The sequence below is a fragment of the Narcine bancroftii genome, chromosome 1 (assembly GCF_036971445.1).
Source record: "Narcine bancroftii isolate sNarBan1 chromosome 1, sNarBan1.hap1, whole genome shotgun sequence".
NCBI lineage: Eukaryota > Metazoa > Chordata > Chondrichthyes > Torpediniformes > Narcinidae > Narcine > Narcine bancroftii.
In genome coordinates this window covers 19,072,247-19,090,485 of record NC_091469.1, presented here as the reverse complement: position 1 = coordinate 19,090,485, position 18,239 = coordinate 19,072,247, and the positions used below count along the sequence as shown (strand labels likewise).

General features: G+C 37.9%; 1 protein-coding gene and 1 pseudogene across 10 annotated transcripts in view; both read left to right on the top strand.

Moving 5' to 3' along the window:
* The window catches only part of LOC138755360 (multiple PDZ domain protein), a 199,200-nt gene that overhangs the window by 124,212 nt on the left and 56,749 nt on the right, over nt 1–18,239 (top strand). For 6 of the 10 annotated variants that reach the window (XM_069921206.1, XM_069921259.1, XM_069921198.1 and 3 more), the window contains 6 exons: nt 161–338; nt 1,681–1,791; nt 4,225–4,329; nt 5,750–5,821; nt 11,302–11,479; nt 18,005–18,201. In XM_069921206.1, the coding sequence (XP_069777307.1) occupies nt 161–338; nt 1,681–1,791; nt 4,225–4,329; nt 5,750–5,821; nt 11,302–11,479; nt 18,005–18,201 (841 nt within the window). The remainder of the gene's footprint in view (nt 1–160; nt 339–1,680; nt 1,792–4,224; nt 4,330–5,749; nt 5,822–11,301; nt 11,480–18,004; nt 18,202–18,239) is intronic. The other 4 variants (XM_069921217.1, XM_069921237.1, XM_069921230.1 and 1 more) reach the window with 4 other exon arrangements.
* LOC138752050 (U1 spliceosomal RNA) lies at nt 6,793–6,943 on the top strand (annotated as a pseudogene).

Genomic DNA, 18,239 nt, shown 5'->3' with positions numbered 1-18,239 from the left:
TAAGCTGAAATAGATTTTGTTTATCTTTCCATGTCTCTACTGTTGTTAAATGGAAATTCTGGTATGGTTTAATTTTTTGTTCTCAGTTTATAATGAATTTTTTTTGGTTGTCCTGTTTTGAATAAGCTGAGGGGCATACTTACTTTCTTCTGAACTATAGTGTGGAGCTATGGCGTGAGCCTGGAAAGTCCTTGGGAATTAGTATTGTTGGTGGAAGAGGAATGGGTAGTCGACTGAGTAATGGAGAGGTCATGAGAGGAATATTCATAAAGCATATTCTGGAGGACAGCCCAGCTGGAAGAAATGGAACGTTAAAAACTGGAGACAGAATTGTTGAGGTACGTCCATGGATCAAAATATATATCTCTGTCATATTAATTCATTTAGCTGTTTCAAAATATATTTGTCTATTATTAAAATGTAAGTACTTGTTACAGGAATCTGTCAGGGACACTGGCTGAGAATTAAGACTATAATATATGACTCCCAAGGTTTTAGGAAAGCAATCTGGAAGAAAAATGAAAATGGAAATAATGAATTGCATTGATTTCAACATCAGAAAGTCCTACCAAAACAAAAGTAAACCTTAAATTTATGATTGCCCTGGATGGGGTAAAGTGATTAGTACCTAAATAATGACTATACTGTGAATAATAGAAAAACTGTGAATTGTATAAGCTGAATATATTGCTGTTTCTCATTGGTATGAGAAAGTGTCTTGTTTATTTCTATCCACATTATTTGCAAGCAGATTCAGAATTCTCTAGACAGATCTTTGAAATCACCTGCCGATCAATCCTTCCTCACCCAGATCCACCAATTGTTTGCCAGGTCTTGTCCCATCCTGCCCCATCAATTCTTGATTCTGGCTATCTCTTCTTATCTTTTCTCAGTCCAGATGAAGGGTCTTGACCTGAAATATTGACCTGTAGCAGCTCACCTGAGGTTGAATCGAACCGACTCTGGAGGTTCCGAGTGACGCTTTGGCATCACAATGCGATGACGTCATTTAGAACGTGTGGGGTTTTAAAAAGCTGTGTGTGACTGTTTGAGTAAATGATTTTTACTGAACTTCAACTCGACTATATCCAATCATTTTCTCGTTCTTCATTTGGCACGGACAGTTCATTTCTCTCCTCAGATGCTGCTTGACCTGCTGTTCCTCTGGAACTTGATTGGTCGAGTTAATTTCCTGAATGAAACTGTGCACTAAGCTCACACAGAATTGTTTGCAAGATTTGTCTCCTTTAGAAGTTTATTAACAGACATAATTTCCTATTATGTTGCTTTTTTTTTAAACCGATCTATAGTTTGCTTTTCACAAATAAAGCTCATCTAAGATTGTGAGGGGAACACAATATCAGCTCTAATGTAATGTTTCTAACTGCTATCTAATGTCCAGTAAAATCATGAGTAGCTGCTTCCCCTCCCTTTCCTATAGCTTCTTAACTTTTCAGTCATTGTTTAACATGAAGATTACCCATGTGAGTTGAGATACTTGAAATTTACTGGCCCAGTAAATTATAGATAATTATGAGTTACATGCAAGAAAAAAAAATATTTAGAGGGGAAATTAAACCTAATTGGAAGCACAATGAACTATTTTTATTAAATCTATTTCTTGGAATCTGTCAGCTTTAGTGTAGAATGTGTTTTTTAAAATGTCTCATAATTTTGCAGGTGGATGCAGTTGATCTGCGTGATGCAAGTCACGAGCAAGCAGTTGAAGCTATTCGGAAAGCTGGCAATCCTGTGGTGTTTTTGGTGCAGAGTTTAATAACCAGACCTCGGGTATGTAAATTGCAAAGCATGGGAGGAGATACAAAATGTACTGTGTAATAAATATTAAAAATCAAAGCTGAAATTTAACTGAGCAGGTAGGCAAGAAAAGTTAACTTTCTCCTGTTATCTTTCAAGATGTTTATTTGCTTTTTATTTAAATATATATTAGTATGCTTGCTAAACATATAGGATCATGAGTGAATTAAATAACCAGAACAGACTCATTCGGCCTTATGCCTTTACTTCTAACATTCTAGTTTGATATTTCTGCTGTTCCACTAATATTTTTCCACATCAAGCAGACGTTTTAACCTCTTTTGCCTGCAACATCTAAAATGGTATTTTCTCAGACAATATAATCGTTACAGCATTTAATCTTATGGTTACTTTATGTCTTGGGACCATTTTGGTTTCTGACTTCCGCTAAAGTTAAAATTGGGTATAACCCTAAGATGCAATAGTTTTGAACAATTAAATAATTTTGATAACATTTTCACGAAATTCATTTTCTAAGATAATGACTGCAATGACAAAATTGTAATGAACAAAACATTGATGCAAATTGATATATTTCATAGGAAATAAATGATTAGATGTTTGTTTCTTGAAATGTGGATTTTTTTTTTCCCCTTAATTTTGTTTGAAAATTATCTTAAATAATTGTTTGATCAGTTTGAAGCAGATTGTGCATTAGTTTATCATTTAACTTAAATTGTAACTGATCAGCACAAATATTTGGCACAATACAAAGAATTACAGTAGTATCAGTGAATAGAGCAACCTTGCTTCATAATTTGATGACTTCACTGACAAACTTCAAATGGCCCTAATGGTAGAATTTATCAGTTGAAGTACACATTTTAGAAAATCTTAACAGCAAAAAAAAAGAACTGATTTGATTGTATGAGTGAGCATGTTCTATATCATTTTTGCTTGTACACTTTGAACATTTTTTGGAGTCATTCATGGAGGCATCAATTGATTCATTGATTGATGGAATCAAATGTTATGGCTTGGAACTTAGTTTTGAATATAATCAATGATAGCATGAGTTAGAAATGTTACTTCAAACATTTTACCTTGAATATGATGAGACAAACTGTAAATTAACATAGATGTGGAAATTGATGTGTGATTATTCTATGATATAGAATTTAGAACGATACATTAAACATTTTTAATCCTATATTCATAATATTTTTTGTTGACCAATTTAGTGACTGACCACTCTTCCTTTGTTTTTCTCTATATTTTGCTCCTTTTCACCTATTTTCTCATGGTTTAACTATATTATTAGATTACTGATTATTATTGGCTGCCAGTCGTCAGACGTTCATCTCTACCAATCCCTTGATTTATCCAAGCATAATTTTATGAGAGATGCTAAATTTGTTTGAAAATCGCTGACTCAATTATTTAAAAGCAGTATAATGTATTATTTTGTTTCATTATCTTAAAAACCAAACAACTAACAAATGTTAATTAGAATCCTTAGTTTTCAGTCCTCCCAATCAATTGTTAAGATCAATATTCATTCAAAAATATAATGTAACCATGTTTCACATTTTTGTCAAATTTATTTTGCTTTGAGAGCTTGCATTGTGGCATTCAGATAATAATCATTCAGAAGCTTCATATATTAGGATTTGTTATTTTAATGAGTCCTAATTTACATTAGTGATATAAGACACAAATCAATTTTGTACCGTCTTGACAACAGCACACTTATTGAAATTAGATTAGTCCAATGCAACAATTTAGCCAGTAGTCTGCATAATAAGACTTTAAAATATATGGATGTAAATTCAATAAACTCTCTCCAGCTTAGAGTATAGAGCTGGTTGTAAAAAGCTGGAATAAAAACTAACTCTAGATGAAATCCAAAAATGCCTTTTTTAGCTAGTAAAGACTGCTGTTCCATTGCCACGTGTCCTGAGGTGATACAAGAATGGTGATTTGTTTTGATTGAGTTAGAAAATCATGAATCAACTCAGAGAAATGATCAGTTTAATGAAAACAATTCCATGTAATTGGTTCATTAGAATCTCAACATTTGGACAGTTTGTATCATTTCAAACACACCTTGGCATGAATTTTGAGCAATTATATTCAGTAGGAAATAATAGTTCCATGTTTGGATTCAGAGAGAGATCAGATTTATTAATTTGATCTTAAAATACATGTATTTATTTTATAATCTGACTCATAGTTGTATGATAATGAATTTAATGATAATGGGTAGTTCTTTCTGAAGTAGTGAGTGTTAGAGCAACATAACAGGAATGTACCCCTTATCCTCTGATCTAGTATGTGGAATGTGTGATTGCTGAATTCACTCTTATACCTATCAGATAAAATTGGATTGAAACTTGAAGTATTTGGATATTTTTTTTTGTGAGTGCTTTGATGGAGATTATGACTTTACTTTTGTCTTGGTTTCAGAAACAACCTTTGTCTTTCCTGCAGTCTAACCCTTTGCCTGAATCAAGCAACGACAGCAGCAGTACTAACCCACTTGCTGACTCTTTACAGACCCGCGTTAGACAGGTTGGATGATGCTTGCATGTTGTTTTTTTTTCCAACCTTTTTGATTGGTGTGTTTGCTTTTATATAATTACTCTTTTAATTTTTTTTAAAATTTATTATTTTTAAACAAAATGTTTTTGTCTTGCTATATATTACTATTATCTTTTATAATATTCTTTCTAAGTTCTGAATATTATTTTGTACATTGAAGTCTGATCCATTCAACTTTTGGAGCTTTGATTCAAAGGTATTGCAGACTGATTTGTTGGGTGCATCTATACTAACAAGTGATGATCCTGTGTAAAATGAGCTGGCCTGTCTTAATTGGACTCCTAAAGGAGAAAAGCTTAAAAAAATGTAAATTTTATTGTTATGAAATGTTTATACATGATCGAGGGTGGGGTTGTTGGAAGAAAGAATTTTTTCCTGCTGTAAATTATATGGAAATTAATCAATGATCATACTTGCAAGAAATATTCCTGACTATTTTTTAAATTATTATTTAATGCATGATGTTGTAGATTGTATTCCATTAGTTGTTGGAAAACAAATTAAAATATTTTGAGCAGAAAAACAAAGATTAAATATTATACAAGATATATTAACATATCACAGATACTCTTCTGTGTTAGTTCATCCAGTTTGTTGATGCAAGGAAAATATCTGTCTATCTAGTATCTTTATAATTCAAGGCCACCAGTCAATAATATTCTTGTGAATATTTCCTGCACCCTTTTCAGCTTAATGACATTTTTCCTATAGCAGAAATACTGCACACAGTATTTCAAATATGTTCTCACTCAATTGCTCCAAGCTTGCAGCTGAAATCTATAAACTCTGTTCAATCAGGATCTAATGGTAAACTGGTTTAGTTCTTCTGAATCATTGAAAAAACACTTTTTAAAAAAATATCAAAATATTTCTTACGTCCATGGTTAATAATGTTTTAAAATTGTTTCCATGTTTCAATATCAAGCTTAGAGTGATGTCTGATGTTAGAATGAAAAATTGTTTCCTCACTATTTTTAGATCCTTCCCTTTGTCTTGTCCATTATATCAGAAAGTGGTCTAACTGCATTTCCACAAAGTGCTATTTTTGATGGGTTTATTGTGAACATTCATTTTCTCATCGCATATATGCATTTTAATTGATCTGTTTGGCTTCAAATGATAAGAAGGCCTTTTGCCGAGTACCCTATTTTATGATTAAAAATCCATTTTCTGAAAAAAAGTTCAAGGTTAGTGAATCACCTTTATGTGGTCTTGATTCCTATTGACACAGCAATGTATTGCTGGATGTTTAATTGAACTACAATTTCAGTGATTATTATTCAATTTCAATTCTCCTTCATAATTTAATGATAAATCACCAGTAACCATTGGACGATGAGGAGTTTTGTCTCTCATCAAAGTTAAACATCTGTTTGTTTTATTGTCTTAGGTTTCTGCGTATCAAGCTAGGACTTTTCCACGCCCTTTCCCAACTAATTTATTTGCAATCAATCCATTTAAGGTTTGTCTTATACCACGAGGTTTTTGGATAGCTATTCTGTGCTTTAATTTACGTGAATGTGATTGTTAAAAAGGTCATGTGGAAAATCGAAACTAAGATGCATCATGGCATCCTATTATGCTTGAAAAATGTCAGTATTTAAACAAGACAATGTAAATGTTCAGATTCCAACTTCACTGTTGGAATTGTTATGACAATATTTTTAGTTGTATTGAGAAAGAATGGAAAATTTTGAGAAAGAATGGAAAATTATACTTTATCACCCATTGGATTGGAAATGTTGCAAAGCTGGTAACTGAGCCCATGGGTGGGGAAGATACCAATTTGCCACCTAGTTAGTTTTTGATCTGCTGCAGTACCAGTAGATTGCAACATTGAACAGACTTTTCTTCCTGACTTGCTACTCAAAGTTCAGATTTATTGTCAGAGTACATACATGACATTACATACAACTCTGATATTCTTTTTTTTCCTGCAGGCCAGGAAGAATTTTTAATAACCAGTAACTATAAACTATAAGAAGAAGAAATAAATGTATACAAAATAAAGAAATGTAAACAAAATGACTGTGCAAATACAGAAAATAAATATTTAGTTTAAATAATGAGCAAGTAAGGGTGCTTAAATGATTCTCTGAAAGCGTGTTGTTCAGGAGTCTGATGTTTGAGAGGTAGCAACTGTTCCTGAATCTGGAGGTATGATTTTGAATGAGATTCAGTAAAGTGTGTGAATGAATCTACTACCACTCTTCCTAGATAATGATTGGATTTGGCCCAGCAATGGTGTCTCCCACTAGCCAATGAGCCACAAGCATTCAGTTTCGGCTCAAAAAGAAATAACCTCTGAAGTCACAACCCTTAAAGAATTAACGCAAATCCAGTAAATTGGAGGAACGTACTTGTAGAGTGTATGTCATGCTTTCTACTGGCATTGCAGCTTTTAAATTATTGAACATATAATAAATGTGCTTTATACTTACCTGGCAGGGGAGAATTGGTGTTAAGGATGGCTGATCTCCCTGGACAAGGCTATCCCATTGTGCTGACGCCTGCGATGTTCCCAAATGTGGTACATTCCTCTGCAACATTTGTGGTAGTGGGAGACTGCGTTTGCAAATTTATTAAAACAAAAGTGTGCTTTAACGAGAATTTTTAGATGCCCTGTTTAATCTCAGTGTATAAATAAAGTTGCCACCCAAATATATTTTATTCCCTAGCCGGGAAAACATAGAATCTGCTTGTAATATTTTATTTTATTTCAGTGAATATATACACTGTACAATGTATATGACAATAAACTTAATATCATTAAGTAAGGAAGATAAATTTATACTCCATGTTCCTTGAAAATAGCAACAGAAGTTGATAAGATTTAGATAATGTCTATCAAGGATTCATTTCCAGACCATTCCAGAATTGTATAACATATACACTGCTTTCTTTGACATTTAGTGACATCTGTAGTAAGTTTTGTAAAAAAAAAAAAATCTAACTGATCCATGGTTATCTGTTTTCTCTCTGATTTTTTTGTTTGAATAACAGTTCCAAAATTGTAGTAATCTATTGAATTTGGGAAGTTTATGATTTCTGTTTCTTAGAACTTAGATATGTATATTATCACTTCCATGGGATTTATCAGGTACCTAGTCCTTGCTATTTTTCGTAGTTAGTTGTATTTAAGTTCTTTGTTGTCGTTATATATTTATTCTGCACTACTTCTAGTACATATTCTGTCTTCTGTGATGATGCAAATAATCTGGATTCCTATTGGATGCTTTCTTTGCCACTGAAGAGCTGGAATTTATTTTTGTTACCCTTCTCTTCAAATCTGAAGTAACTAATCACTGGGACTGATGGGATGAGTCATCCAGCAAAATTTGTTAATCTCATTGTGCACAGTCACTATTTTGAGCTGAATGAGCAAACAAAAAAAGAGGATTTGTGTTTGATGCTTTGTACATACTGACTGCTTACAAGTGCTTCAGCAAGAAAGCCTGGTGGATATGCACCCATTCTCTTAGCATCATTCAAGAAAAGCCTGCTGTGGCTCAGTGGCACTTTCCTATTTATCATTAGTCTTTTTGTTCAACCTAATCCAGAAGCTTGAACACAAGAGTTCAGGCTGACATCCCTGTTCATTTATGAGCTAATGCTGCACTGTCAGAAATACTGTACTTCAGAAAAAAACATATTAAATCGAGGCCATCAGCTCTCTCAAGTGTTTTTAAAAAAATTTATAGAAACATTCCGACAAAAAAATCTAGTTATTCTCATTATCTTACTCATAGCTATCCTTCAGAAAACATCAATAAAACACATTAATCGTGGGATCTTGCTTTCCAATATCAGATCTTATGATGTATGTCTTCCTGAGAGTAGTCTAGGAACAAATCTATAGTTCACCCCAGTATCTGAGGGAGTTTTGTTCCAAAATTCTATATTTTACATTAACTACTTGGCCAATTACTTATTTTCTTTTGTAACAAAATTTAAACCCTTCTTTTAAGTAATCATTTTATTGTAGTCTTTCATGATAATAATTCAATTTATTTGTGAGCACTTGAGATGTTTCAGGTCCATGTCTGTGCATGAAAACTGGAAAAAGTTAGAGATTCAACAGATTTTGAAGTTCACACAGGCTAGAGACAAGGAAGGTATACAAGTTAATGTCTATGGCAGGATGGCAGACAGATTCACCATCAGCAGAAATTGCCAGAGGCCTCTTACAGTCAGGGAAAGAGAAGCAAAAGAGAGTCGTCCCTCCCCCCCCACACACAGTCTCTGTGCCCATGAATTCACTGACGGCGCTTCTGCAGCCACACAGACTTCATTCCAAACAATCAGCAACCTGAGCTCCATATCCAAACCTGACACGATCAGGAAGCCTTAGCACCCTCAGCATCCTCTCACATCCCTGTTCTGATATCTGGTACCCCCTTCAACCATTCTCCAGCCAATCTCCAGCAGTCCGCAGACTGGTGTGAGTCCTTTGACCTTAATTGTCAGCAGCCCACAGCCTTTGTTGGATCCTTGCCTCAAGTCACCAACAGCCTGCAACCTGTATGTTCTTCAGCCACAGAGCTGGTGACCACTAAGGTCACCATCCCATAGAGTCATCACCTATTTCTCCCTCTCAAATGGCAGGTGTTCTCCCCATTTTATGGTGCCCCATGCCAATCCTCTGCTCCCCTGGAGTCTTCAATCCTCGAGGCTGCTGATGAACACAGGCGCTGCCATCTTGGGTTTAGACCCTGCAGTTACAGGATTTTAAAATAAACTACTGTTCTCCTTTTAACAGGCCATTTAAAGCCTGTACTAAGCCATAGGCTGTTGGACAGGGTGGTGAAGTGCCCTGTCTCCACTCATTGCTTTTCATTGGGTCCACACCAGCAGTAGGGCTACGGTTATAGAGCTATGGCAGCTCCACCTTATGTTTTTTGTCCAGAAGGCTGCAAATGTTCTTCAAATTGGATTGAACTTCATTGAGACTCTGAGCAAGGATGCAAGCATAAAGCTTATGATATTCAGAGAGTAAGGATCCTTTCTGTCCTTTACGCACCTGAGACTTAGACACTAAGTTACTAGAAAATTCCACCATTACTGTCTTTGCAAAATCTCTAAACTCATTGGAAGGAGAAGGAGCTAGTCTGGATGTCCTTTCTGGCCACCACACCCAATATTGGGGCCCTTGTTTAATCTGCCAACTACATTGAGCAGATCACTTTGTTCAGATGCCTTACACCAGATTCCTGAAACGTTCTGAACTTTCTCATGGGAATAGATTACCATCAAATGGACGGGAGAGACGGGCAGTCACAATTAGTACTTGTACAACTTTCCATTGAAGTATCCTTTAGGTAAAATTTTAAATAAAATATTCAAAAAAAGTATCCTTTAGGTGGAAGAGCTGAGTTAAGTTTTTCACCTGGAGAAGGAATGGAAGTAATAGTGGAAACAATTGGACCTCCATTCAAGCAAGAATTAAATGGCTATTGGGCTGTTCTAACTTACAATAGGAATTGAGTTTCTTTAAAGTGAGGATGAGGTAGGAAGCTGGAAATTATTAGGTCCAAAGTACTGGAAAGTTTTCAGGTGTAGAGGATTTGAAAATTTGCAGATGTGACTAGCAAGAGACAAGACGTGTGGGTGAGGTTTTAGTGGGAAAAGTTGAGAAAGAAATTTCAGCCCTGCAGGATAGGGTCAGACAGAATGATGGGTCTTGCCTCAATATTCCTTTGTGGATCTCGAGAAGGTGACGAATCTGTCATGTTTGAAGGAATCCTACAGAGGATAAGGTGCCAGTAAAAGTGTAGGAAATGGTTGTTTGATTATCAATTCTATGGCATAATCTGGGGAATTCAGCATCTGCAGAGCTGCAGGTCCTTTTTAGCAAACACATGTGATCCATATGGCAACTGAGTGCAACAGAAAAAAAAAATAAGATGTTGACATACCAGCAGTTTCCAATGAAACCATTGTGAATGAAAAGTTGAAGGGAGGATGCAAAATCTTTCTCACCACATGCCAATCAGATCTTCAGCAGAGAAGTTGAAGGGTAGTAGAGATCAAGTGAAATGTTTTGCCTTTCACTGTGCAAGGACCTTGTAATTGGGCAGCATGGGCTTGTGGGCTGAAATGGCCTGCTACTCTACTGTATATCTAATTTTAAATTTAAAGTAAGCAATGCACACACACTGCAAATTGGATATGTGTTTGAAATATTGGAAGTCATCTGAGGATGTGATAGGTTGTGTGAATAATAGGTCCTGGTGATAAAGATTAGTCAGAGATTCTTGCATGGAGCTATTCATGAAGCTGATGGGATATGAAAATTATCTTTAATCTTCCACAAGGAGTCTTTAATATCTTGCAACACTGACAGTGAAGCAAATGGTCTGATAGCTGACCCCTGCTACTGCTGCATTAGTGCATCCATTACATACTCCTGCAGATAATCTATAAATTTCTGTACACAAAAGGGTTATAGATGTTTTATCATTGAGTAATTTCAAGCCCAATGTGAAATGATTTCTCAAATCCAGGAGAACAGGGATAAAAGATTATAACTGAGGTAGAAAGTGAACTAGGAATGGTGAAGCAGGCTGAGGGGATTAGGTGATTATTGTAGCTCCTGTTTCTTTATGATCCCATGTTGAAGGCTGTGATGTCAAAAGTGAAATTTGCCAGAAGTGCATTTCAAGTAAAATTTAAATTGGTCAACATACCAGTAAATATTGTACTTCACGCTCTCTCTATTTTAGGAATGAAGGTATTCCTTGTGTGTTTCTGTTTTGCTTTTTTCTGTTTTAGTTCAAATTGTAATAAAATGTGTGTAGAGCGTAATCAGTTGGTTTTTCCAATATCTGAAGCCTCAGTATGACTGTCTACAAATGTGCATATCTGAAAGTAGAGCTGTGATGAGCTTTGTATCATTCACTATTGGCTTTGTATCTCATGTTTTTATGTGTGATTAATGTATAGGCATCCAACCAGCCAGATTCAGAGACTGAAATCACAGCAGGACTCACAGTTCCACAGCAGTCACTACCAGAACCTGTCGAAAAAGAAGAGATCAGCAATATTGCGGCATTACCAGGGAATAATAGCTTTAAGTCAGAAGATGAATTGGAGGAAGATGATGAATTTGGTTACAGCTGGAGTATGTAACTTATGATTAACAAAATATTGCATGACAGTTTGTCAGTTAAAATTAATCCATTATGTTGATTTTTAAAATAGTATATCAATATTTTTTAAATAGTGGGAGACGCTCTTAATATGAGCCCTTGCATTTTAAAAATTTGTTTGTTGCAGTGTTGTAGGGGACAGATTTTAAAAAGTCACACCAACTCTTTAATGTCAGCCATGCCTGTGTGTCAAGCTGCTTTGAGTTAGTGACAAGCATTCAGCAGTCTGAGGATGAGAACTGGAACAGCATGCATTGGCTGTTGTATTGGCAGGCATTGCAAAGTTTCAAAATAAATTCTGGATTAACTAGTCCCTTAAAGGAAACATTTTCTCACTGATTCAGCCTGGTCCTTTGGTTCACTCTACCTTCACAGAGCTCATTTTATCACTATTGTTACCTTCTCTTCTAGATTCCAACACTAGTGGCCTTTGTAATGACTTGTTGCACTGCCCCATTGATTGTATAATTTGCTGTTGATGTGGTTCAAGCTTACTGGGAGATGTTAGGCAATCCAGACTATACACAGAGAAGAAGGCAGTTTGGAATGGTTCTTATATAGACAGGAAGAAACAGCATGATATCTAAAATCAGCGAATTTAACATCCAATCCAAGCGGCTGCATCATGCCTAGATGGAAGACGAAGTTTTGTTCCTTGAAATTGCATTGACTCTGTTTTGTAAGAGTACAGGAGTCCTCAGTCAGAGGGATTGGAGTGGTCGTGGGGTGGTGAGTTAAAGTGGCAGACAACCAAAAGCAATGCACCAAGCATAGTACACATCAGTGAGATCACAAAATGTGTGTTTGGCTTCTGCAGTGCAATGGCCCAAATTGATTGGCAGGTAAACAGGAAGTAAGCCAGTATTTGAATTAAGTGTAGCATTTTTCTGGTGATAATTTTAAGGAGGCATTAATCAATTAACTTCCTTTTCACTGAAAGGTGTATCCATTTTTTAAAATTCCTTACTCCTCCTTGCTAGAAAGATGTGACTTACCATTTCGTGCATTTCAAAAGTAGTTCTCTGAGCATTTTTGTAATTATGTTCATGCATGATAAATGCCAACAGACTATTTTGAGGACAGACATCTAGCTCCACTTGAACTTCATTTGAAACGCTAATACTTTTCCAGAAGTCACTAAATAATAACCATCAGAATGTATTATCACAAAAATGTCAAGAAATTCATTGTTTTGCACCAGCAATGCAATGTAATTTTTAAATTAGAAAAAAAAAACAAATTAGTGCAAAATAAGAGAAAAAGTGAGTACGTGTCTGTGGTTCATTGTCCATTCAGAAATCTGATGGCAGAGGGAAAGAAGTATTTGTGTTCAGCCTCCTCCCTGATGGTAACAATAAAAAGAAGTCATGGCCTGTGTGGTGAGAGTCCTTAATAATAGAGACTGTTTTCTTGAGACACCATCTCTTATAAATGTCCTCACTGGGATGAAGAGTAATGCCCGTGATGGTGCTGGCCGAGTTTAAGTGTAATGGAGAGATGAAGAGTAGTGCCCGTGATGGTGCTGGTCGAGTTTAAGTGTAATGGAGAGATGAAGAGTAGTGCCCGTGATGGTGCTGGCCGAGTTTAAGAGTAATGAAGAGTAGTGCCCGTGATGGTGCTGGCCGAGTTCAAGAGTAATGGAGAGATGAAGAGTAGTGCCCGTGATGATGCTGGCCGAGTTTAAGTGTAATGGAGAGATGAAGAGTAGTGCCCGTGATGGTGCTGGCCAAGTTCAAGAGTAATGGAGAGATGAAGAGTAGTGCCCGTGATGGTGCTGGCCGAGTTTAAGAGCAATGAAGAGTAGTGCCCGTGATGATGCTGGCCAAGTTTAAGAGTAATGAAGAGTAGTGCCCGTGATGATGCTGGCCGAGTTTAAGAGTAATGAAGAGTAGTGCCCGTGATGATGCTGGCCAAGTTTAAGAGTGATGAAGAGTAGTGCCCGTGATGATGCAGACCGAGTTTAAGTGTAATGGAGAGATGAAGAGTAGTGCTCGTGATAGTGCTGGCCGAGTTTAAGTGTAATGGAGAGATGAAGAGTAGTGCCCGTGATGCTGCTGGCCGAGTTTAAGTGTAATGGAGAGATGAAGAGTAGTGCCCGTGATGATGCTGGCCGAGTTTAAGAGTGATGAAGAGTAGTGCCCGTGATGATGCTGGCCAAGTTTAAGAGTGATGAAGAGTACTGCCCGTAATGGTGCTGGCCGAGTTCAAGAGTAATGGAGAGATTAAGAGTAGTTCCCGTGATGATGCTTGCCGAGTTTAAGTGTAATGGAGATATGAAGAGTAGTGCCTGTGATGGTGCTGGCCAAGTTTAAGAGTGATGAAGAGTAGTGCCCGTGATGATGCAGACCGAGTTTAAGTGTAATGGAGAGATGAAGAGTAGTGCTCGTGATGGTGCTGGCCGAGTTTAAGTGTAATGGAGAGATGAAGAGTCGTGCCCGTGATGCTGCTGGCCGAGTTTAAGTGTAATGGAGAGATGAAGAGTAGTGCCCGTGATGATGCTGGCCGAGTTTAAGAGTGATGAAGAGTAGTGCCCGTGATGATGCTGGCCAAGTTTAAGAGTGATGAAGAGTACTGCCCGTAATGGTGCTGGCCGAGTTCAAGAGTAATGGAGAGATTAAGAGTAGTTCCCGTGATGATGCTTGCCGAGTTTAAGTGTAATGGAGATATGAAGAGTAGTGCCTGTGATGGTGCTGGCCGAGTTTAAGTGTAATGGAGAGATGAAGAGTAGTGCCCGTGATGATGCTGGCTGAGTTTAAGTGTAATGGAGAGATGAAGAGCAGCGCCCGAGATGGTGCTGTCCGAGTTTAAGAGTGATGAAGAGTAGTGCCCGTGATGGTGCTGGCCGAGTTTAAGAGTAATGAAGAGTATTGCCCGTGATGGTGCTGACCGAGTTTAAAAGTAATGAAGAGATGAAGAGTAGTACCCGTGATGGTGCTGGCCGAGTTTAAGAGTAATGAAGAGTATTGCCCGTGATGGTGCTGACCGAGTTTAAAAGTAATGAAGAGATGAAGAGTAGTGCCCGTGATGGTGCTGGCCGAGTTTAAGAGTAATGAAGAGTATTGCCCGTGATGGTGATGACCGAGTTTAAAAGTAATGAAGAGATGAAGAGTAGTGCCCGTGATGGTGCTGGCCGAGTTTAAGAGTAATGAAGAGTAGTACCCGTGATGGTGCTGGCCGAGTTTAAAAGTAATGAAGAGATGAAGAGTAGTGCCCGTGATGGTGCTGGCCGAGTTTAAAAGTAATGAAGAGATGAAGAGTAGTGCCCGTGATGGTGCTGGCCGAGTTTAAGAGTAATGAAGAGTAGTACCCGTGATGGTGCTGGCCGAGTTTAAAAGTAATGAAGAGATGAAGAGTAGTGCCACTTTCTTCAGCCTTTTCCTCTCTTGTGCATTTGCAGATCCATATATGACCCTGATGCAACTTGTCTGAATGCTCTTTATGCACCTGTCTCCTGGATTCCCCTTCCTGAAGTCCACAATCCATTCCTTTGTTTTGCTAACATTGACTGTAAGGTTGTTGTTGTGACATAACTCAACCAGCTGATGTATCTCACTTCTCATTGCTGTCTGTGAATCTGCCAATGACCGTAGTCATGGGTGTTGAGAGTGGGCTAAGCACACGTCCTTGAGATGTGCCTGTGTTATTTGTCAGTGAAGAGGAGGTGTTTTTACAAATTCGTACTGACTGTGGTCTTCCAGTGAGGAAGTCAAGGATCCAGTTGCAGAAGGCAATGTAGGGGCCAGGTTTTGAAAATTGCTGACCAGTACTGAGGGTATGATGGTGTTGAAAACAGTTGTAATCAATGAAAAGCAGCATGATGTACATGTTCCTGTTGTCTTGGACATCCATGGCTGAGGGGAGAGCCAATGAGATTGCATCTGTTATGGTGTGATTATGGAGGTAGACAAATTGCACTGGGTCTAGGTCTTTACTTAGGTATAAGTTATTTCTGGCCATGACTAACCTCTCAAAGCATTTCATACCAGTACATGTGAGTGCTACTGGGCAATAGTGTGCTTTTGTTGGGCAGATGCCCTTTTGATGCAGGTAGGAACCTTAATTGCGGCAGTGATAGACTGAAAATGTCCATGAACACTCCAGCTAGATGGTTGGCAGATATATTCAGTACCCTACTAGGTATGCCATTAGGGCCTGACACCTTCGAAGGTTCACCCTCTTTGTTCTGACGCAAAGACAGATAACAGAGTCGTCAGCTTCTGCAGGGATTCTCATCGATTCCGTTGAATTCTCCTTTTCGAGTCGAACTTGAAATGTGTTCAGCTCACTGGATAGTGAAGCATCACAGTTATTTATGATGTTAGGCTTCACCTTGTAGGATATAATGGCTTGCAAGCCCTGCATTAGCTGATGAGCATCTGACTCTGTTTCTAGCTTCCCTTGGAATTGTTAAGATAGCTTTCCATAGTTAGAACCTGGACTTCCTGCAGAGATCTTGATCACTGATTTTAAATGCCATCGACCTCTTCTTCAGCATGCTTCATATCCTTTTTTTCATCCACAGCTTTTGGTTGGGGTACTTACACACACTCATCCACACAGGTCCTGATGAAGTCAGTCTCAGCCATGGCATATTAAGTTGAGTTTGAAGATGACTCTTTGAATGTGATCCAGTCCATCGATTCAAAGCAGTCATGCAGGCACTCCTTCATCTCCCTCCCACATACTTTCACCGTCTTCACCAGTGATATTATGGTCCTCACTCTCTCATTGTACACCAGGAGTAGAAGTACAACCAAGTGATCAGAATTGCGGACTTAGAATGGCTTGGTAGACCCTCTTAATGGTGCAGCAGTGGTCAAATACGTTGGCTCCTCTGGTTGTGCAAGCAGTATGTTGGTGATAGTTCGTCAGACATGCTCTTTAAGTTGGCCTGTCGAAAGTTCACCACAATGATCGGGAAGACATCAGGACTGTGCTGTCTTGTGGCTGCCGATTAAAGGGCTCAGCAGGATAAATGGAGAATCCCACTCACATCGTCTTCTCTTTACCTCTCCATGTTTACCAATAGAATACAGTTAATTCAGCACTTGTAAAAAAAATCTTGAGAATCTATGGAAATACAGATTGATAATTCCATAAAATACTTACTTATTTCCAGTTCATCTGCTAGTTTAGTTTTAGTTGTTCAATCGTAGTAAATTAATAGATTTAAAAAGTACTAGATTTAAGCCTTGGTTCATGTTATAATAATGATCTTGGTGAGAATAGATTTTGCTCACTAGCTAATGAGACATAAGTTGTAAACACTGGGTGAGAACATCTCAATTTTTTTATGGTTTATTGTTCATATGACATATCCAAAGATGGTCAGGTGGGGGGGGGGGGGTGGCGGTGGCCAACTTTTTAATCTAGACTACTGCATGACAACATGCCATTTCAACCCACGAGTCTGTGCCGCCCATTTAACCTACACCCTCGGTACATACTCGTGGGCTGAAATGGCCAATTACCATGCTGTATGTCTAAATTTAAAATGGAAAGGCTGGTCAACCCTGCTCTATGGTGTAAAGCTAACAGCCGGATCGAATACAAAGTGTACCCAATTCCCCTCTTAACATAAAGAAGCCAATGAACAATGAGTAGTGAGTGATGCCTTTGTGCCATGAGGGAATTTTGAAAATTAAAAAAAAAACAGGCTTCCAATACGACATAAGCAACACGTGTACTCCTGCCTTTTCAGATTTGGGCAGGTAACATGGTTTGAGTTATAATGCATGTTAAATAGACAATTTTCACCTATTATTCCCCTATGACTTCTCAGCCTCTTTCTCCTCTACCCTCTTTCACCTGTATCCACATATAATTTCCTATTTATTAGCCTGAACATCCCCTCCCACATCCCCCACTATTTATTTTCAGGCATCTGGCTGATTTTGGCCCTTTGAAATAAGGACTCAGGCCCAAAACATCAACTGCCTTTTACTTCATATGGACGCTGTTTGACATAGAATATTACAGCAAATTGCAGGCATGATGTTGTGCTGACCGGTGTAAACCTGATGTACTCCACAACAATCAAATTTTTCCCTACCTCACACCCATAAACTATTTTTTTCTTATATCCATATGGATATCTAAGTATTTTGAATGTCCCTATTGTACCAGCCTCAGCCAACACCCCGGCAATGCATTCCAGGCACCCTCTATGAGTAAAAAAAAACTTACTTCAGACATCTCCCCTAAACTTTACTACACTCACCTTAAATAGATGTCCCCTGGTATTTGCTATTGTCTCCCCAGGAAAAAGCTATGGAGAGTCCCTCATGTTATGTACATATAGCAACATGCTGAGTTTTTCCGGTACTCTTGTGTGCTGCAAGTTCAATTTTCATGATAGAACTGATAGAAAAGTTGAAACATTTTATTAAGACAGTGGGTTGTGCATAAATATAATTGGTTTGAGAAGAAAGTAAAGAGCAGTAAATGTTGTTAAACATCTCACTGATTTTTTTTAACGTTCTGCACAATCCATGAAGGGAAGATCAAGCAACGCTATGGAAGCCTGACGGGTGAGCTGTACATGATTGAGCTTGAAAAGGGGAAGAGTGGGCTGGGCCTCAGCCTAGCTGGCAACAAGGACCGATCCAGAATGAGTGTTTTTGTAGTTAGCATTGATGCAAATGGAGCGGCTGGGAAAGATGGCAGGCTACAGATTGCAGATGAATTGCTGGAGGTAAATATCTCTCCCCATGTATATTTCATAGAACACCA